The sequence below is a fragment of the Haemaphysalis longicornis genome, unplaced genomic scaffold (genome assembly GCF_048455015.1).
Source record: "Haemaphysalis longicornis isolate Haplotype H1 unplaced genomic scaffold, Haemaphysalis longicornis Haplotype H1 scaffold_2, whole genome shotgun sequence".
In the NCBI taxonomy this organism is placed as follows: Eukaryota; Metazoa; Arthropoda; class Arachnida; order Ixodida; family Ixodidae; genus Haemaphysalis; species Haemaphysalis longicornis.
Window position 1 is genome coordinate 241,754,682 of NW_027526295.1, and position 21,611 is coordinate 241,776,292.

A 21,611-nucleotide genomic window follows, 5' to 3' on the forward strand; every position below is an offset into this window, starting at 1 on the left:
TTATTTTTTGACATAGAGTAATGAAATTTGGTAGGCACATTGGAAAACACTCCAAATGGTGAATTTTGAAATTTAAAAATGATACCTTCAGTAGTTTTTGTGTTACAGAGGTGTACATGTTGTCCGCTCGTGGAAAGCCTAGCAAGGTATTGACATATGGTAGGATGTTCAGAATACTTTTAAATTGTAGTCAAAAGAACACTACAGGGTATGACATTCTTCGAATTTTTTTTACACCCTTCATTTTTTTTACAGAAAACATTATTTTCATTTGTAACCAGTAGTATACAGCTGACTTGGCCGTAAATGTCACCTAAAAAAATATCTAGGCCCTAAAATGAAAATCCGAGAATGTCATACCCTGCAGAACTCTTCAAGGATTGAAATAAAACAAACAGTGTCAAAATCCGCCCAGTGGTTGCCATGCTATCCTTTCCACGAGCAACGAAGAACTCGTAAAACGCACTTTTGAGAAAACGGCTCTTGAAGTTTACGAAGACTTCACGATTTTTCAAACTGCACCAGCAGCATAGTCCTTGCTGTCCTTGCTTGGGGACAACCTCAAAGACCTTTGCCCTTCGATTTGGTGCATCTGGGAGGCCTTTCTGGCCAATTGAAGGTTTTTATGTGCAGGCCTTCAGATGGCAGAAGCACCAGTTTTACACCTAGTGTACCACAAAGTTTGCTATGGGCTACTAGGGTACCTAAACTTTACTTGATGTATGCCTAATGCATAACTGTCTCCAAAATAAAGAGTAAGGCATGGTTTCGTTTTATATTAGTAATATTCCAGCAGGCTTTCAGCAGATTTCTGGGTTTCATAACATTGCCAAAGCTACAGCTTAGTACATGAGGCTGTTCGGTGTCAAAAAGTTATATCTGGGCATCACAAGCATAAGATGAGCTACAGTTAAACCTCGATGTAACGAAGTCGGTAAAATTCGTAATTTACTTCGTTACATTGAAATTTCGCTACATTGAAATTCGCGGTTTTAATGAAATGTTCATCCCGTGAACCATTTCCTGCAAAAGAAAACGTGCCGCGCATACACGGCTGGCGCACTGTTTCTGTTTCTATCGGAGCTTAATCGTCTACACGGGCATCAGAGTGAACCGCATGGAGCGTTTTCTCCCCGCAAAAGCGCGCCCCGCAAGCCACAGGCGCGCTGACGCAGCCGCGGAGACAACCCGCGCGATGTGAGTAGCTCCAGCGACCGCTTCCGCTCGCTGAAACGCAACTCGAGGGGCAAACGAGAGGGGCATGCGAGAAAAAAAAAACGGGTAACGTGGGCGAAATTTGCACTGTAAAGCGTCACACGCGCCGCTTACGAAAGCGCCCATCAAATATCCTCGGCATGCCCGAGCGCTTCGAAGCTCCCGCCATAGGGAGCGCGCCTCCCCATTGGCGAAACTGGTCAGGCTCCTCCCACTGCCGCGTGCAGCGTGAGTCGCTTCCTGGCGCAGAAGCCGCCGCCGGCGCGCAATCGCGGACGCGGGTGTGAAAAAAAAGCGCGCACGAGGCTCATAAAGATTCACAAATGCTTGCTGGAACGGTGAAACCCAACAAGCATGAGCGAACTCGAATGAAGGGCACATGGCGGCCCCGCAAGAGGCGATTAGGCTTACCACCGCGGAGGATGTTTGATGCGCGCTTTCGTAAGCGGCGCGCATGACGTTTTACTGTGAAAATTTCGCCAACGTTATCCGCTTTTTTTTTTTCTCTCGCGTGCCCCTCTCATCTGCCCCTCAATTTGCGTTCAGCGAGCGTTTGGAAGCGGTCGCTGGAGCTACCCTGGTAGCTCCGCGGCTGCGTCAGCGCGCCTGTGGCTGGCGGGGTGCGTTTTGAGTTTTTGCGGGGACAAAACGCTCCATGCGGTTCACGCTGATGCCCGCGTAGACGATTAAGCTCCGACAGAAACAAACAGTGCGCCAGCCCAGCCGTGTATGCATGCCACGCAGTTTGTAGGCAAGGGGCTCGCTCGCAGACCCGTGGCTCGCTGCATCCGCGGCATTGGGTGGCCCGTGTTGCCGTTCGCGTTTTATTGAGACCCCATTTCGGCGCTTGCGTCTCCCAAAATATACCTCGACAACTTAAATTTCGTGCCTAGTTCTCCATGAAACTTCGTTACATTGAAATTCCGGCAAACGGGACTTCGTTACACAGAGGGTGAAAATACATGGTGTGCATACACTTGAAGTTAAAAAAAATGGCGTGATTCGTTACATCGAGGGTTTCGTTACATTGAAGTTCGTTACATCGAGGTTTAACTGTATTTGAAAGTAGAGTATAGTTTTTTTACACAATTACAACATTGATTATTATTAGCATACCATGCTCTTCACCTTCAGGAGAATCAATCATTGCAAGATAGACAACAGAATTGCAAACATTGCGAAAATAGAAAACCCAATAAAAATATCGAATTGTGAATGCTGCACCCTTACGGCGTCTTTTCTAATTTATTTAACACTGAAAGTATGTAATCCCAGACTTCGTTGTACGAACTAGTTTAGAGCCACGGCAAAAGTTTCTCAAATAAGCTAGGTGACGGCGTGACGGTTCATTGCACCCCCCCCCCCCCCCCCCTCCCCCTTCAAACCCCTACGCGCGCGTTCCCCACGATCGTAATTTAGGTAACCTTGATATGGTTGGTCACTTCGCTTTTCCCATTAAATTTCACTTCCCGTACACTCGCGTGCAATAGCAACCGCTCCCGCAATCGGCCGCTGCCCGAACACGTCGCGCCAATACAGCGCGCGCCGCAACTTCTGGCGAGTCGGTCATTCCCTTCCCGAAGCTCGCAAGCACGCTGTGTAACACAGCAATAACTCAGCGTTTTATAACATCGCAATGCTCACAATGCGTCCAAAAGTTCGCTTCACGAACCGCAATTGTAGGCGCACGCACCGCGCTTCCCCCTCAAGGACAGACCACGGCGACGTCGCGGGCACGTTTTCGATGCGTCTTTCGAGCCGCGCACTTCCCTATCTGGCGCACGATCTCAACATTATTGCCGCGATAACAGTAATGTCACTGCTCAGTACCGCAACAGATAAAACGAGTAAACTGCTACCGAGTCGACCGGGAAACCTTGAAAACATCGGGAGCGCAGTGCGCGTAAAATGCGCAGCAGCCCGGCAGCCATGTTTTTGCTGGCATGGCGGCGCCCAATCAGGAGAGCCGTATCTAAAAACGCGGCCGGACAGCCAATCGCGTGTTACCATCTATCGGTTGCTTCGTTTCACTATCTTTCTCTTTCTGCCGTTTGTGCGTTTGTGAGCGAGCGATGACAAAAGGAGCGACCGGAAAACGAAAGTTAAAGAGTCGGCCGATCTAACACGACCAAGATGGCGGCGCCCGGTAGCGTCGTTCCGGAGATACAGCGCTGTGAAAATTGCCGTGTTTTCGTCATTTTGAGGAAATATTTTGCCACCTCAGCCGATATAAATATTTTTCTTTGGCACTTCGCGATCGTTTGCGGCGGGGAAACTTTGTGAACGCATAGAATATAAAACGTGCAATCCGAAAATGTGAGTTCCGAAAAAACGATTTTTTGGTCACTTTTCGAAATCTGATCCCCGCGTCCCCCCTTAAATGTGCGTCAGCACATGCCCATGACTTTGAAACACTGGCATTTCCGTTTTCTGATGGCACGCACCCTTGATTGACAGGCCCGTAACACGGATGTTTGGAAAATACGCTCACGTGTAGAAGAATACAGTAGCCAACCGTTTTTTCGGACTCCGAAAATTCGGACTTGCACGATATTTTGGATTTTCCCGGGGAACCGCCAGTTGTCCAATAGGAAGGAGTAATGACTCACGGATTTTTCGGATGGCTCTTTTATTTGGACTATTTTTCGTTTCCCTCTAGGTCCGAAAAATCGGTCGGCTACTGTATAACGAAGCAGCCAAGGAAGCATATTATTGAGCATGTTCTTTGTCATGCACTTGGTAATGAAACCTGCATTTTTATGGGGGAATTCTCATGGCCTGATCCTGGGTGCGTGTGTGGGTGCAGGTGCTGCTGAGTGAGCACCCGCAGCACCCCTTCGACCTGGCCGTGTATGGGGACTTTGTCTTCTGGACGGACTGGGTGGCCCACGCCGTGCTGCGCGCCAACAAGCACACGGGCGCCGACGTGGTGGTGCTGCGCAAGAACGTCGTACGCCCCATGGGCATCATCGCAGTGGCCAACGACACCAATGACTGTGAGTGTGCCGCTGCCTTCATCTCACGACGTGTGCGTGAATGTGTTTGTCATTGTGGCTGAACCAATGAAAGGTTGTCACTTCTCTGTGTGTTCTTCAGAGATCACTTTCTGGGTAAACAAAGCACACTTATATTACACCTACTTTGTGAGCAGCAAGGGAGGCTGTTGATGATGAAAAATGGAAATGCTTTAGGAGAGATTCACTGACCAGAGGAATGTAGGCTTTTCTTTCCGCATTTGCCGCAGTACACGGGATTGTTGCAACTTTAGAGCAGTCTATGCTGGAAATAGATATTATCGCTGTCTCTGCCTTCGAAACTGCGTCTATGGATGTAGTACAAGATGCGTGTCTTCTCCTCAGGCACGCTGAGCCCTTGCTCCACCCTGAACGGAGGCTGTGAGGACCAGTGTGTCGTTGCCTCCAATGGGACCATCTTCTGCCAGTGCTTTCTTGGCAGAACCTTACTGCCGGATGGGAGACGGTGTGCAGGTAAGCCTGCTTGTGCTCTCTCTTTGTACAGCAGCCGCACCTGCAACTTCTGAGGAGGCCGAGTATTTTTTCAGCTTGTCTATAAGCCCCATCAGCACAGTTCTCATGCCAGGCTGGCTTGTCTAGATGCATAGGCCCTGCTCTTAGGGTGCTAATGTTACCGCTGCCGCATTTGCAGCTTGTAGAACGAAAACTGGAAACATAGCAGTTTGCTGTTGTGTTCGCTGCCAGTCTGCATAGATTGAGTGTGCAGAACAGAGTGCAATGTACAGCCAGAGTCCTTCAGTGCTTTTCTGGTCATGAAACTCCGCCGGGGAGTACGGCGCACAGTAGACGCTCCGTGTGGTTGCTCGTCCGGTTTGCATGTCAGTACCGCTGAAATGGACCCATTATTTTAGTAGTGCTGAAAAGGGCTCTGTGAGGGTCATGCCATTAACTTGCTGCGTTCCTGGCTGCCGTTCTGGCTACACAGGAAATGACAAGAAAGCGTCGCTATTACGCTTTCATACTAACACCGAGCTGCGCACGAGATGGAAACGTGCCATTCTTTGAAAAGAAGTTTGCTGTTTTAGTTTTGACTCGCCGCACGCTCGTGTGCCTGAAAAACATTTTGACACTTCGGACGTCGTTCGGTTTGACGAGTGCGTCGTGAATGGAGACTTCGAGCTCCGAGGGTGCCTTGAGACGCCGGCGGAATGCCTCTCCGGTTGTCGGAGGTAATTACCGCATTAGAGCATGCAAAGTGCGGGTGCATTGTGGGGTTAAGCTCGCTGCGGGGTCATTTGTGGGGCGAGATATGAATAAAGAAAGGCGCGCCTGGGGAAGTTGCACAGTCCAAGGTATGCAGTGAAGTTGAAATTCGTTATGGGTCTACAGTGTCGCCATGACGGCGGAGATATGTGACGAGGGAGTGACAGCTCCTTTCGTAATATGCACGCTGTGTTGACAAAAACAGGAATTTCGTCAGCGTTTGGCGTAATTTAGGCACACGTCAAAACAAGCCAGACAAATTGTTTGTTGTGGCGAGGACTTTGTTGCATTGAATTGTATGGCTAGCTGACGGGGAATTGGAAATATTTCGTTGAAATGGAAATTTCATTGAAGCGGAGTTCATTGTGTGAGGTTCGACTGTAGAATCATTCAAGCACCCTTGGCATGTTCTCAGCCCATGACATGTTGTGGAGGCAGGACAATTCTTTGCGATTGATAAAGAGGAGTGCTGCTCAGTTTGGCCAATTGGCTGACCATCCGAATAATTCTCTACATATACTGTGCATTAGTGCATGACTAGACTTTTCCACAGCCTCTAGAGTACAAAAGAGTGAGCAGTTGAGGGAGTGTCTAGGGACTACCAAATGGTGCTCAAGGTATCTTTTCCTTCTGCTTGCAGCCAGGAATGCCAACTGCACCAGTGCCGAGTTCCAGTGCGGGGACGGGGCTTGCATCCCGTTCGAGCTGGCCTGCGATGGTGTGCAGGCTTGCCCCGATGGCTCGGACGAAAACGTCATCGACTGCGGTGAGTGCTTCCCCCCCCCCTTCACATTTGGCATTAACTGTGTGCATTGCACTCACTTCCGCCACAGTGAGTCTCATAATAAGGTGTTTCTTGCAGTGAGGCAGACCCTTTATCTTCCGAAGCAGGCCTTCAAAAAAAAAAGACATTCACATTGGGCAGCTCATATTTGACCTTGCCTTGTTAATTCAAAACAAGTGCCACCGAGCACGCTCATGATTGTTTTAACGGAGGGTACTGGTCACATTTTGTTCTTGCTTGAAATGCACCGTGTGGACAGGCCGTGGGATGTTAGGCCTGTGCAAATTGCGATGTTTGTTTTCGAAGCAAATGCAGAGTGGATAGATACTGTTTGAATAGGTTTGAATTGAAGCCAACGTTTTCACATTACAGTGAGTACAAATACGAAAACTGAAATTTACAATTCTCGGATAAGTTCCAGTAGCTGGTACAAAAAAGAAAAAAAACTTAGGCCGAGATTGGAGCTTCATAAAAGCTTTCCTGTGGGATAAAAAAACGTGGCAACAAACGTATATAAGTGGACTTTTACCTTAGCTGATTGTTTGGAGGCACTTTCTTACTCTGAACGACAAGATTGGAATATAATTGCGGGTGCCGTATTTACTCGCATAATCCTCGCACTTTTTTTTCGGAAAAGTCAATGCGAAGTTAGGGGTGCGAGAATTATGCGGGTAAAAAAAAATCTGGTGCACAGTGTTGCCAATTTGCCTCCTGCCAATTCCGCTAAATGTAGCGGTCGTTTTTTGTATAGGTAAGCTCAGTGTTGCCAACAGCAGCTATTTCTTTTTATTTTATTATTTACAGCGTAAACAGTCTCCCGTCGATCAGCGATCATGAAATTGCCGCCTTTGCTTTCTGGCGCGCGCCCTATCTCGTCGTTGTCATGTGCGTGCCCTACCCCAGTAACGCACGCTGAAGTCGGTGACACTGAAGTGCCTGCCTGCGGCGCGGTTGCCATGTTCGATCGCGTACTCTAGCGCTTTCAATTTGAAAGCGGCAGTGTAGCTGGCGTTCTTCCCCATAGCGAATAGCGAAGCGGCACCAAGCACAAAATAAAGAGATCAAAAAGTTCTCAAAATGGCAGCGAGCTATCCACCATTGACGCGAGTGACTCACTGACTGCTGCTGCTCAACGACGGCACCACGACGACGACACGACAGCGGGCTGCGCGAACGCAGTCTAGTTGCGTGCACGCGAAACCGGCTCAAGGACAGTGTGAGTAGCGCGTTAGGGCGCCTGTTAGGGAGTAGCCATGCAGGTTGTTAGGGCGCCTGGATGGCCTTGGATACACAGCGCTCTCCGCCGAACGGAGAGACGGCGGGGGAGGGCGCGCGTTGGAGAGCACGTGCACCATGCGGGTTTCGCGAGCAGGCAACTTTCGCCGCTGCAAAGTTGGGGGTGCGAGGATTATGCGAGGAACCAAAAAATCTAAGTTTTGGTGGCCCACATTAAGGGTGCGAGGATTACGCAAGTGCGAGGATTACGCGAGTAAATATGGTATTTTGTTATTACTATTCTTATTTCATTCCATTACTGCTTTTATTAGTATTTCAGAATATAGCCATTCTTATTACTATTTTGACAGACTAATAATCACAGTTTCCTTGAGCAAAAGCCACAAAAGCTACAAAATCTTCATGTCAGTACATATTATGAACTTTCAAACTTTCATTTGAATCTAGTAAGGAAACAGTGTGTAATGTACATACATGCAAGGCGCAAAAAATTGGACCAGGCTTTTACAGCCTTAAATCATAAATACTGGCCTGGTGGTACAGTGCATCATTTTTATATTTTGTACATCTGTGACCCAAATGTCCACACACTAGGCATGTATGTTTATTGCTTTTTTTTATATTCATTTGAATAATATATTATTGGATATTTGCTGTGATCAGAACGGGCGCTTAAGAGCTTCATTCTAGAGAGCGACTTTGTAGCAGCAGTTTGAAGCGTCCTTCTGTTCTTTTCCTGCAGCCACGCTGAGCTGCCCGGAGGGCTTCTACAGGTGCAACAATGGCCGCTGCGTGTCCAAGGGCCGTGTCTGCGATGGCCTGGACGCCTGCGGGGACTACAGCGACGAGCTCAACTGCACCTGCAAGGGGGACCAGTTCAAGTGCACCCGGGGCCCCTGCATTCCTTCCAACTTTGTCTGCGACTTTGAGCCCGAGTGCCCCGACGCCAGCGATGAGATCAACTGCCGTGAGTAGTTTCACAGAAGCGTCCACTGCCGTGTCCTGGACGGCCTGTGGAGCGTGCCGTTCATGTCTTGCATGCATGCGTTTCCAGCCAAGCCCGACTGTTCGAGGCACCCGATGACCATGCACCCGAGCCTGCTGCTGGTGAACTGCGAAAGGACGACCGCCTGCATCCACCTGGGCTGGATTTGCGATGGCCAGAACGACTGCTGGGACTTTTCTGATGAAGAGAACTGCCAGACGAGTGAGTCCAGGTCATGGCCCTTTGCTGAGAGGTATTTAGTTACGTGCCGGCTCATCTAGATGTGCTTGTTGCTTCCTGGCATGTTGGGCCTCGCCAGTCCCAGGTGGCCTGTGGACTGCCTGATACACATCACACTGTCTGAAAAATTGCATAAATTCTTTGCAGTATGGGAATCAGACACCACATGTAATATATTGTTACCTAGTACAAAAAAAAAGGGAAAACTTGAAATAAAGCAAAAGCACACTCAGTGAATGGGGCAGTGTGTGTTGCCATCAACTCAGGACGGTGTGTGTTGTGTGAGCACTGAAAAATTTTTGCACTACGTTGTTGGAAAAGAGTTCCACACATATAGCTGGCTGGCTAGCGTAAATGCATATTGTGGACATCTCTCTTGCCATTTATGCTGCCTTTATGTAGTTTTTATTAGAATACAATGCAGCACTGCATTTGGTGTAAGTGGAATGTAATGAATAGTATTTTCACTGTAACAAAAATATTTTATTTTACTATGCAGTTCTAAAAGGCTTCTAGAACTATTCAAGAAGGCTTTACTTGAGTATCAGAAATACAGTGAACTTGTTGCTTCTTCTGTGGCGCTGCCATGTGTATAACAAGAAGAACCTCTGTGTTACTCATCTGTCTATCTGAGCCTATCAACAAAGCATTCGAGGATTCCGTGTTGTAAGCAGTGTTTCAAGATTTGCAAAAGCAGCACCATCTCAGAGAAAGTTTGAGCACACTGCCAGGCAGCTTTATTTCCAGTCCTAAGCTTGGATGGGAATAGTGGGGAAGAAAAAAAAAAAAAAAACTCGTTTATCCATTGTGTGGTGAGATGTGTGAAAGAGACAGTGTTGTTGTTGCAGCCACACCCCAGGTGTCCTGCCCTGCCATGTCGTTCCGCTGCCTGAATGGGCTGTGCATTCCCGACTCCTGGCGTTGCGATCGAGATATGGATTGCGAGGACGGTCACAACGGCTCAACCAGCTCGGACGAGAAGGGCTGCGGTAAGCACACCTATACTCGGGTGCAACTTAAGAACGGCAACGGAAGTTGCCGCTGTGCCTCATCACCACAGCCAGATGGTACTTTGCGCGGCGCAAGTAGTGCATTACTGGGAATATCTTGAACATGACACGAGCCATTTCCCTGATTTTGTGAACTTGATATGCTTATAAACGACTGCAGCGACAACAAACAAACTACGTGAGAAAAGGCAGAAGGGGGAGAGCATTCATAGCAATCCCCTTTCAAAACGCGCGTGCCCATTGACATCTGGGTCCGTCGCTTAGGTGGAGTGATACGGAACATGATCTATTGCCGTTCTTGACTTGTTCCTGAGTATAAGACCCCTGTGGAGATCTCTCCCTCTTAGTCCGCTTAGTCAGTTGCTGATTGCACTGAAGTGCTGATTGAGGCTTGGAATTTTGAATTCCATTGGTTGCTTCGAAAAGAAAAGCAGCTTTCGTGCAAGCCAAGAATGTGTTTTCAGCACAGTGGACAAGTGAATGAAAATTCAAATGCTTAGGTGCACACTTCTACCTGTGATTATTTAAAATAAAGGGCCAGTCCAGTGGAAGACATGTGACAACTGACAAGCTGTGAAGAGGGCTGCACAGAAGCAGTTACAATAGAATCCTGTCAGGTTCGCATGGTTGCTTGCATCTCGTTATGGGGGCGGTGCTGTGCCATGAAAGTTACAAATTTTTTATTCGATAACTGGATGCAAAATTATTCTTTCGCAGAGCAATTAGTGGAGCATTTGTGAGCGTTTTCATCTCCTCCATGGGAACAATAGTTTGAAAATAATACTGCATTTACTAGCCTGAGGATCACACATTCACATGATGAATGCGTCCCCTAAATTAGCCTTAAAAATTTTGATTTTTTTTACTCTAGCACAATGTGTGCACCCCTTATTTTCAATCATAAAAGTGTACACAAAAGCAGTGTTTTCTGGCACGTCATCACTGAGTCGTTTTGGTGGAACACGGCTGCATCTCCCACTGCGGGTACAATTCCCCTTTTGGTGCTGTGGCATATAGGATAAACAACTTGTGGTTTTACATTCTGTAATAGGAATTTGGCCAGCATTTATCGTGAGCACCAGTTCCTTATGAGGAATTGTCGAGAGGGCTCTGGTGAAGAGTGAAAGGGATTTCGAACAGTGTGGCCGGCATCCAGCCCTGAAAGGAAGACTCGTCTAAATTTTGCACAGGACGGGACACTTGTGACACTTACTGGTGTCGTAATTTGCAATTGCCAGTACCAATCGAAGCCACTAGACTGTATTGCCGGGCATTTTATTTGTCACTCACACCTTTTGGGAAATGAAAACAACCAGGTGATTTCTAGCATGATTCCTGATTCAGACCGATGGTGAGTGGGACTAAGGTGATTTCCAATGCTGTCTTGCAGAGTACAAGTGTGCAAGGGATCAGTTTCAGTGTTCAGATGGCGAATGTATCAGCCTCTTGAACCGCTGCGATGGCCATCCTGATTGTGGCGATGGCTCTGATGAACCTCCGGCTTGCCGTAAGTTTTGTGCCTAAGCTGCCTCGCTATTGTAATATTTCATTACAATTTAAGGCCCAGAGCGTTTTGTTGTTCCGTCTGTCTTCTCGGCATGTATGTCCCTCTCCACCTTATTGTGATCTGCTATTCGTGCGAGGATCCTTGGCTTGTATGCCAAGAAGTCGGATAACTTTTCGTAAGGGAACTTCAGTAGTAAGCTATTTTGGCAGCTAGTGTATTGCATGTAATCAGCTTTTATTGAGATGGCTCATGTTAAAATGGCTCATATAATAATGGTTCAAGTGCCATGATATCCTGAAAAAGTATTGAAACTTGATTTTTCTTAGTTTTGTCTACTTTTGCCATGCAGTGGTGAATGCTGCTTCACCCTTGCTGTGGAACTAAGACCAGTGGTTTCAGGCTTATTCGACTTGAGGGGATCATTTGTTTTTTGTTTTTTGTATGGTTCTTTTATTTTGGTACCACCCGGGATCAGCATAAGTTCCTGTTGTACCTGTGGCCTCCTTGTCGTAGGATTGTTATTAACTAAGCTGCAAAAGAAACAAAGCTAGGCTCGGATTGTTATTGTTAGCAATGTTTGTACCCCAGGATTGTAAAATGGCGTCACAGTTGTAGTGACATGCCAATAAGTGCCTCGATCAAGTTTCTGAGTTTTCAGTGTAGTTAAAGGGGCCCTGAAAGGCATTTTGAGCACACTAAATGAAGTAGCGCAATCGTTAGATTGGGTCGTCAAGGTCATCTGGGCCAAGTATTACTCTTTTACGCGCAGCGGAAAGCTCACACTTTTGTTGCAAAGTTTGTCGCTTTTTTCTCACCCTTTCCTTCGTGTTTTTGGACGCCGCCATCTTCACATGTCTACATCATCGATTCCCCGATGTTCGTCATGAGCTAGACATCCTGCTATTGGGCGGCTTTTTCACGCACTTCCGGCAAAGAGATGAGTCGTCTGCTCAGCGTCGACTCGCCGGCTGATCTGCCAGCGTAGTGCCGGAGTGCTTGGACATTTTACGACAAACGAAACAAGTGTAAACAAACGCTTAACCGTTCGTATTGAATGCAACACGGCCATAACACAACATGGATATTCTCTTACCGGAGTACGCCCCATAAAGAAAGCGTTGAAGCCCCGTGGCACTTCTTTCGTGCAATCGCAGAGAACGCCCTGAGCCGAATGCCCAGGTTTGACGGATACATTTTTTTCCACTTCAAAACAATCCAGAGATGCGTTTCGAACGAACACAACGTCACAACATGCGTTGCAAGTCTGAACCGCGATTGACAGACGATGGGCTGCCTCCTCCTGCCCCTCGTAAATTCGGCACTCACCTCGCGCGCGGTTTGCGGGGACGAACAGCAAGTCACTTAACTCTGGCGCGCAAGCCGAGACGGCTTTTAGCCACGCACACTGCACATACCCCATGCGAGGTTGAGTCGTACGTCGCTCGAGAAAGATAATCCAGACCATGGGAAGCACTATCCACCCGTAGAAGCACAACGTCGCATTTCATCGCGAAACAAAGGCGTCCACAACACACACACCATCGCCTCCTGTAATGCCAAACGCATCTCGCACATCCAAATGAGAGTGAGTAGTATGCCTGCAGTGCCCATATGCCGCGAGGTGGGGCCCCAAGCTGAACCGGGATCACGCAACCGTAACAGACCTCTGGGGTGGTTTGTGCCTTGTTGCCAAGGCAACCGATGTTTGAGATCATAGAGTGCTCGCTCCAGCGCTAGAAAGCTCAGAGCCTCGCCGGAGCATGTTTAGCCAACGTTGCCGCTCTCCACCACGCGTCGCCCTAAGCTGAACTGGTCACATGATTGAAGCGTTTTGTGCACGGGTTCTGTATCGGCTTAAAATGTCTTTTTCACATGGCGCCGGCAGGAATTACCACCACCGCAAAATAAGACCCGGCACCAGCGGGGCCACATCTGATACGGCGCTTTTTGGATAAACAGTGCGCGGTGCATGAAAGGGACCGAGCGCAAGATCCTCCCCAGCGGCTGCGAGTTCGCCGCCGATTAAAAGTCACGTGCTGCACTGCAGCAACGCACACCGCGAAAGGGCAAGGCCAGGCCACCGCACACATGCGGCCAGATTTTTCGTTCGTTTATCCATCCTTCAGCGGAGTGCGGAATTCATGGTGTCAACAAAACTTGCCCGTTGCAGACGGCAGTCGGAGGAGCGTAATGCGGAAGTACGTCACCGCTGACTAGCGCAGCATCATGGGAGGCAGTGCTCCGCGCCGTCAACAGTTGAAAAGAGGAGGAAACGCGGCGCGACGATAATGCGCGGTTTTTGATTTTCGATTTCTCAGCTAATACTCATCGCTTTAACAAAATTCTTGCGGGAGGAGATTGCTAATACATTGCCTTATTTGGTTACATGTAGATCCATGCATCGGCGGAAGGTATTTCAGGACCCCTTTAAGCGTTATTTCGGAATCGCACTGAGTTGGTGCGTGTGATGCCCCCGTCCTTCAGGGATGCGGCTGTGTGGCGACAGCGAGTTCAAGTGCAACAGCACGGGCCAGTGCATCCCCAACGCCTGGAAATGCGATGGCGCTGGCGACTGCCTGGACGGATCGGACGAGGACCCCAGCCTCAACTGCAGTGAGTGCAGCTTGGACCACCCTCCCAAGCAGACCGCTGCTGGTTGGTGCTGTCAGGGCAGGTTTGAGGTACCAGCATGCGTGCAAGTGAAGCAGGAGACGAAACTCTGCACACTTCTTGCAGATAAGGAATGCGTAGATAAGGAATTGATTGAACCTTTGTTTCGCCGAATTAGCTTCTTTCTCGTTAGCCACACCCTCATTTCATTTACCATTTCTGTGTCCCCTTGTGTCCTCTGGTGTTGTTTCATATTGCAATGCCACTCATTGGGTGAAGCAAAGTGGCAAAAGTGGTTTTTATTACAACCCACAGTGCAATTCACACTGATTGGCTAGTTGGTGGCTCTAATTGGCTATTAAGCGATACCATTAGCAGGGGTGGGAGTGCTCCATTTGCACCACGCTGCGCCAGTACACTTTTCCTGCACCGCCCTGCTCCAAAATGCATTATTGTACCAAAACTACTATACTCCCAAGCACTGCCTCGCTGTGTCCCCAAATGTGAGGCAATTCAATGCCAGTTGTTTTGCACAGTAAGAAGCACAGACACATTTGCTGAGCTGTCATTTGCGAAGTGGCAAGCTGAGGTGAACGAAGGCCTGCTCTGTCATTCCACATAATCTCATTCTGTCTCTCTCCAGGAAGCTTAGGAGTGAAGTTGGTGGCAGGTAATACACGAATTTTACCCTGAAATACAGCTTTGCCCCACTGCACGCTGCATCGTGGTGCATAAATCGTCACCAGCCATCTTTGCAATTTTTGTGCTTATTGTCAAACCAAAAAGTAAAATAGTGTAAAGTAAAACAGTCGAGCCTGTGACTCATTCTATCTTATCGCGAGTGGGCTCAGCGCTTTAAGTCAGATGCCGCTAAGCCGTGCCATGTGGAACAGGATGAGATTAAAGGCGCCATCCAGGAGCAAGTGAGAGGGGAGCTTCTAACGCCACCCAGCAGATATCTCAGCTTGGAAGACCATGCTTGCCCTACAGCGGTTCCTTCTTTTTCTTGCTGCGCTTCTCCCTCCCCCTCCCCCCCTCACTCAGCTTTTTACGCACGGTTAAAAAAAAAGGTTTGATAAACAGTGGTATGTTCATTATATCAATAAATTTGAACGTTATTGGGCGGTTTTTCTCGTGGGTACTTTTAATCTTGCTGTTTTCTGTAAACGTGAACATTTATTTTCAATTTTTCTAAAGTGTTTTCAGGTATAGTATGCAATGCATCGTTTCCCTTTAGTTTCCTCTTCGTTTCTCATGTCAGTGATGTATTGACAGGAGCGTAGGTTTTTTTTTATGTGTCTTGGGTCTTGTTAGGACTTGGGCCTTACATATCTTGGGTCTTGGGTCTCGTTAGGACTTGGGTCTTATATGTCTTAGGTCTTAGGTCTTGTTAGGACTTGGGTCTTATATGTCTTCGGTCTTGGGTCTTGTTTGGAATAAAGGTAAACTTATTATTAGGTGGGAAAGAAAACATTTCACTTATTTCTAGATTTCTCTTCATTCTATGCCATGTCAGCAGTGGTGCAATAATGCTAGCGTTTATTTTTTATTCGTCTGAAGTCGAGTCAGGTGTCGCTATCCAAAGCATTTGGTTATTTCTACTTTTACTTTAGTTGATGCTCGTGCCAGCTGTGATGTTTTAATTATGGGGGACATTTCTAATTTGCCAAAAGTGTAGTCGGTTCAGCATTGAATGCTGAGTAACAGCCAAATGAATTTGTGTGTGTGTGCGTGCGTGCGTGCGTGCGCGCGCCAGAAATTAAAAAAAAAACTGTGGTTGATTCCTCTGTCATGAATCGGTAAAACACGAAAATGAAATGTGCAGTGAAATCTGCAGCTGAGCATGATTTGGGGGTCGGCGGCTGTCTTGTGGGTGTGCTTGGCGAGCAGCGTCCTGCTGGCAGGCCGCTTCAGCAAAGGTGTACTGGCGTCATTTCCGTGGCGGATATGACGTCAGTGAAATCTTAGTGTATTCCGGCATAAAACACTTTTGCGTTAAAATATAAAACTAGAAAACGAACAACCCTAAGTATAATGTACTCTTTAGTACTAAAGGTTGCTTCCCCCCAAGAAGACCCTATGTGCAGGAGTGCACCCTTTACAGGCTGCTTGCTTCATTGTAATGGCGTTATTTCCATGACAGGTATGACGTCAGCGAAATCTTGGTGTATCCGGGAATAAAACACTGTGTTAAAATACAAATAAATTATGTTTGACCCTTAAAATCTCCTTCCAAGCAGTCTTGCACTGCTCCAAAACTCTCCTTTTGATGCTCCTAAACTGCTACAAAAGTCCTCTTTTATGGCGCCAAAGCTGCTGCAAAAGGCTCAAGCCCGCTTCCACCCCTGCATTAGCGATTGTGTAGTTACCAACATGCTTCTGCAGACTATGCGAGTGGTGTTGTCTGCTATGTCCTGTGAAACTTAAATGCATGCTGCAGATTTTTGAAGCTTTGTGATTGGGCACAGGACTATTATGGGCAAAGTGCCTTTGTGCCCTCCAGAGATCGGGGAAGGGTGCACTGAGCTAGGCAACCACAAGTGGGCAAGGCTTCTGTGGAGTAGACCCAAAGTGCCCAAGCACTCTAAACAAACCTGACACGCGTATTGCCTGGGCCACTTTACGTACTTCCAGTACTGTCATAACTAAAAATCAATAGTCCTTTAGTGCACATACTGCTGCAAGCATTCTTAATTCGGCAGCAGTGGCAGTGGGCTGCAACTGCAGCCGAACAGCCACCTGTGTAAATGCATGCTAATGTTGCTTAGGATGATGGTGCAGTGAAATGTCTCTGGCCTTTCATGCAGTACAGAACTAATTTTTGATAGTGTTCTTCAACATGGGGGTGTTTAAGCTTCTCTTGGAAGGTCTGGCACATAGCAGTAGGTAGCACGAGATCACATCTTTCCATGTAACGCTTCCAGCATTAGCAAGACATGCAACCACAAAAATGACTTGGTGTCCCTTGGCAGCTCTGAGGAAGGAACCAAGCTGGCTCCGAAATGCTAAATTCTTTGTTTGCCCCCTTTGGTTGGAATTTCTTGTTTTGTCTAGTTAAGAATGCCGCCAGTGTTGATAAATGGTTACGCAAACTGAAGTACCATGAGGGATGGGAAGAGGGCCATATTTAGTTGCATAATGAATGCATCAACTATGTTGGCTGCCAAAATATTTTTCTCACGGGAGAAATTTATTTCCTGTGTCTTTAATTAAAAAAAAAAGGCACACTAGGTGGAGTGGTAGCCAGAAGCTTTGCTTTATGGAATTGCAATTATGGTTGCTGCGCTGCATGCTTTGCAGGCGGCTGCCACAAAATGTAAAAGGCTCTCCTCTCACTTCTGTGGCTTCCCTTCGGCTCTTCCTGTGCCACAGTCACTCTGGCTTCTGGTCTTTAAAGGGTGAGCGCGGAAGCGACTAGCGCTAGCGTGCCATAGAACACCGTCACTACAACTGCCTCTACAGAGAAGTCCCACCTACAGTAAAATAAACCACCTGTCCCAATTCAGATGCGGGATTGATTGTGCTGTAGGCACAATACATATTCCTCATATTATTAGCTTCCTGCTTTGTTTTGGCATGTTTGGTTCATAGATTTGCCTGTGTGCTGTGTGTAAAGATGTTCATAACTTAATGTCAGTAATCTCATGAGTACAATATAATTGTCCAACACATGCAGAAAATCACTTCAGACTACTGACTCAGGCGTCTAAAGTACATTGCACTGGCCTTCTGAGGGCCATGCCAAGAGGAAAAATAACTGCATATATTGTGCAGAACAACTTGAAGCCACCCCTTGTAAACTGGTGCAGGCTCAAGTATGCCCCAACTTTGTTTCTTGTGCAAGTAAATACAGCAATGTTAGACTGGTACAAGCAGTAAGGTCCACCTTGACACGGGGTAGTTTTGTGGCATTTCTTAATTCTGCCTAGGTTCAGATAGGTCCTTCTGTTTGGTCTTGAGAAATTACAAGTGGTGTCCCAGAAAGAAGGAAAAACATGAACCCGTCCAGTTATTTTAGGCCTTTACGTGTGGTTGTTTGTGTGGGCCTAATGTCGTGCCTGCTGGTGTGCTCTTCTTTCCCCCTCACCCACGAATTCAGCTGTGCGGCAGTGCAAGGCGGACGAGTTCAAGTGCCTGAACCAGGTGTGCATCCTGGACAGCTTCTACTGTGACGGGGACCACGACTGCGAGGACGGCTCAGACGAGCCCACCACCTGTGGTACGCCCACCTCCTCCTTGTCGAAGGGCGCTTCGTTTGTGTGGACAACAGGAAGGGGGGAGGGGGAGGGGGTGCTTGTGCACACACCACAGCACAAGCTTGTGCAAGCAGGGATAACTTGTGGATTGTTTTTCCTTTTGGACTATGCGAGCCGCGTTCTCAATTGTTTGACATCTGTTGTGCAGAGTGATGCTACCTTTCTTTGGTGCTGTACCTTTGGGATAAAGAGGATTGTGGTCATCAAATGGGCCACAAAGAGAATCCTATGCCTGAAACATAGTGAGTGCACTAAGGCTGCAGCATGTTGCTGTAATAAATGGCCCTATGTCCGGAGACAGGTGGTCAAGGCTGCTGGTCACAGGTTTTTTTGGTTTGATCATAGACAGCATTTATGACACAGAAAGAATTGAGTTTTGTGTCTACTTTGTCTGGAAGTTCTACAGCCGGGAGTCAGCTGCTACACTGCATTTCAAATAGCTGAATTAAGCCCTAGATTTCATTGTTTGGATGGATGACATGAAATGATGTGAGGTGTGTGTGCCTGCCCTATGTTGCTTGCAGAAAGGCACCGCTGTCGGGACAACCAGTTTGCCTGCAACAACGGCCGCTGCATTTCGAACCACGCAACCTGCAATGGCTGGGACGATTGCCGTGACGGCTCGGATGAAAAGCCGGACCTATGCAGTGAGTGGCTGTCGCTGTTTCTTTCCTTTGATACCAATTGAATGAGATTCATATTTCTTGTTTGGTTGCGATCAAGTAATCAATACGTGGCCGGTTAAGTCAGGTGTATGGGGCGTGCCAACGGGCTAGCATTGCAGGTTATGCATATTTGTGCTGTTAACATTTCAGCAAGCTTGGCTGATCTGAAATGAATAGACGTCTGTAATTATAGCAAGGGAGTAAAAACATGTTCAAGTGATGCTATAATAGTATAAGTGCTGCAATAAAGAGGAGCACATGAGGTTACGACTAGAAAGCATTTTTGTGAAACATTATACACCCAAAAACCTCTTATAAAGTTTATAAAGTTTGTGCTTCTTTTTATTCATGCCTGTTATGTGCACTAACTAACCTTGTTTGTTTAGGATCTGATAAATTCAAATTTTTGTTTTGCAGACAAACACAGTGCCAAGGGTGCATCGTGCTCTGAGGGGCACTTTCTGTGTGCCAACAAGAACTGTGTCAACGACAGCCTTCTCTGCAACGGGGATAATGACTGTGGTGACTTCTCTGACGAAAGCCAGTGCAGTAAGGACAACTGTTTGTGTGTTGTGCTTGTGAGAAGCGGTGTCCTAACAGCTTTCGTGCTTTCTTTTAGTGCCGGCAGATGAGACCACAGGATCCCCAAATGTTATTTGAATAAGCTGAGGCCCTATTTTGTGTTACCTGTCATGTTAGATTCAGTTGCACACTGAATTGCATAATAGTTGCAGTGTAAGTTACATGTAATGTTTTGTGCATTCGGGGTTCAGTACAGTTGAACCTCGTTATAAGAGACACTCATGTAAGAGACAAATGGGTATAAGAGACACTATTCACCCACATGGTTGGCTGCCCTATCTCTCCCATTAAATCGACCTCTTTTATAACAGACATCGGATGTAGAAGATTGGTTATAAGGGACAAGTCATCCTTGAAGTTTAATCAATAATCTCGCTTGTAACAGACATTTTAACTTCAGACGCAGTGCCACCAGTCACTAATTGCAGTTGCTTCCATCCTGGAAGCACAGGTGGACGACAGACACCTGCAGTCACTATTTATTATAACTTCAGCAAACACAAAGTGGTTCAGTCAGCTATGAAATGACAATGAGAAGCCCTGCCAATGGAAATGCGACTTACAGAAGTGGTTGAAGCTTACTGCCGTCCATTGAATGGAGCGCGATCGCACATGCGGGCTCTCCCACTCGCGTAGCTCCCAATCAAGAAGCACTGCAGATGTTGAGTCCTGCAAGCGTAATGAATAGCCTGAGCACACAGCGGAAGAAGCTGTGCGCTCTGGCTATTGATCAGGCTTGTAAACCCAACATCTACGATTCATCTTCCACAAACAAGGAAAGGAAAAAAAGCTTGTAGAATTGGTTGTAAAAAACAGTGTAAATACAGTCATGAAGCAAACAAAGTTTCATAAATGCTTGGGCCAAACATTAATTAGAATGAATCTTTTTCAACATGCTGTAGCGTTCTTTTGAGCTTATTTTAGTCATACAGTGCCCACATTGAACTATGGGTTGATCAGTTGGTAAAAACATGGCACCCTGCTTATAAGAGACATCTTATATAAGAGACAGAAACTGCTCCCCGGGACGTGTCTCTTATAAAGGGGTTCAACTGTATAGCTTATCGACCCATACCTGTAACGTGATCGCCCTAAATAGTACAGTGCAGACCATTTATAACGTCACTGCTTACAGTGCGGGACCGGATATAGCGCGGGTTTTTCTGGCCACCGGTAGGCCTCCCATAGAACTCGATGCATAAGTGTACTGCTGATAATGCGGTTGCCGGAAGCACAATACCATTTATAGTGCGGATTTTTGGCATTGTCGCTGATCGACCAGTGCAGCAGGGACATCGTTTTAGGTTTGCAAAAAAGAAAGAAGAAAGGTGGATTCAGCCATCCAAGGCAGCCCGTGTTCCCTTCTCTCCTCTAAACTTAGACACAGGAAATAATAATAAAAAAAGGCACCCCTTAGTTCAGGCACACCTCTGAAGATAGTGAGCATAACCCCCCCCCAGTGCAGTAAGTTTTTGTGATTATTACAACGCTGTGCAGAGCAACCACCCGTTTTCTTTTTGAACACCTGGAAATATCGAGTCGAGCCATGACGCTGGCCTGTACATTGTTGTGCTGATAACCAACCGCCTTGTCCGCGCGCAGAGGAGGGGGGGGTGGGGGGGGGGCTTGTGTACTTATCACGTTGTCTCGCTGGCATAAGCCGGCCTGCTTCCCTCTCTGCAGCATTCGTTCTCCTAAGCGCCAATAAACATAGATAAATAAGCCGTGCTCGGGATATAAATGGTGCAGCAGCGTCTGATAAAAAAAAAAAAGATTAAATAAATATCGTAAATACTGTACCTCCGTTTTTAAGTGGAGCTCATTTGAGTGATGATAAACAAAGAATGATTGAAAGCTTGCGATATGGTTCAATTCACGCATGTTTTGTTTATAGTGCGGGTTTTCGCGGCTCGCACGGCATACGTTATAAGCGGTCTACGCTGCATTTCAGAAATCAGCATACTGCCCTCACTGCACAGTTGAAACCCCTGTTCCCCGTACCGCTGTTCTCTTGTCCTTAAATAAAGCGCTTGTGGCAGTGTAAAAAGCTTGTTTTTCTGCAGAGCATGTGTGGCTTTTTTTCAGTGAATAGTTCTGTTGTGTTGTTTCCCAGAGTTAACACGGAAGATTTTGATGTCCCGCTTGACCTTTGCAGATGTCAACGAGTGTGAGCTGTCAACTCATGCCTGCTCTCAGCTTTGCGAGGATCGTCCGATAGGATACAAGTGCAGCTGTCACCCAGGCTTCGAGCCAAGGTTCGACGGCCGCATTTGCGAAGGTTGG

At 47.2% G+C, this 21,611-nt stretch overlaps 1 protein-coding gene across 5 annotated transcripts in view; it reads left to right on the forward strand.

Annotated features, from left to right (window-relative positions):
- The window catches only part of Lrp1 (LDL receptor protein 1), a 135,804-nt gene that overhangs the window by 65,654 nt on the left and 48,539 nt on the right, over positions 1-21,611 (forward strand). For all 5 annotated transcript variants that reach the window (XM_077699959.1, XM_077699961.1, XM_077699960.1 and 2 more), the window contains 12 exons: positions 4,022-4,211; positions 4,575-4,703; positions 6,094-6,219; positions 8,216-8,440; positions 8,528-8,680; positions 9,547-9,687; positions 11,099-11,215; positions 13,700-13,828; positions 17,925-18,044; positions 18,606-18,728; positions 19,164-19,295; positions 21,484-21,606. In XM_077699959.1, the coding sequence (XP_077556085.1) occupies positions 4,022-4,211; positions 4,575-4,703; positions 6,094-6,219; positions 8,216-8,440; positions 8,528-8,680; positions 9,547-9,687; positions 11,099-11,215; positions 13,700-13,828; positions 17,925-18,044; positions 18,606-18,728; positions 19,164-19,295; positions 21,484-21,606 (1,708 nt within the window). The remainder of the gene's footprint in view (positions 1-4,021; positions 4,212-4,574; positions 4,704-6,093; positions 6,220-8,215; positions 8,441-8,527; positions 8,681-9,546; positions 9,688-11,098; positions 11,216-13,699; positions 13,829-17,924; positions 18,045-18,605; positions 18,729-19,163; positions 19,296-21,483; positions 21,607-21,611) is intronic.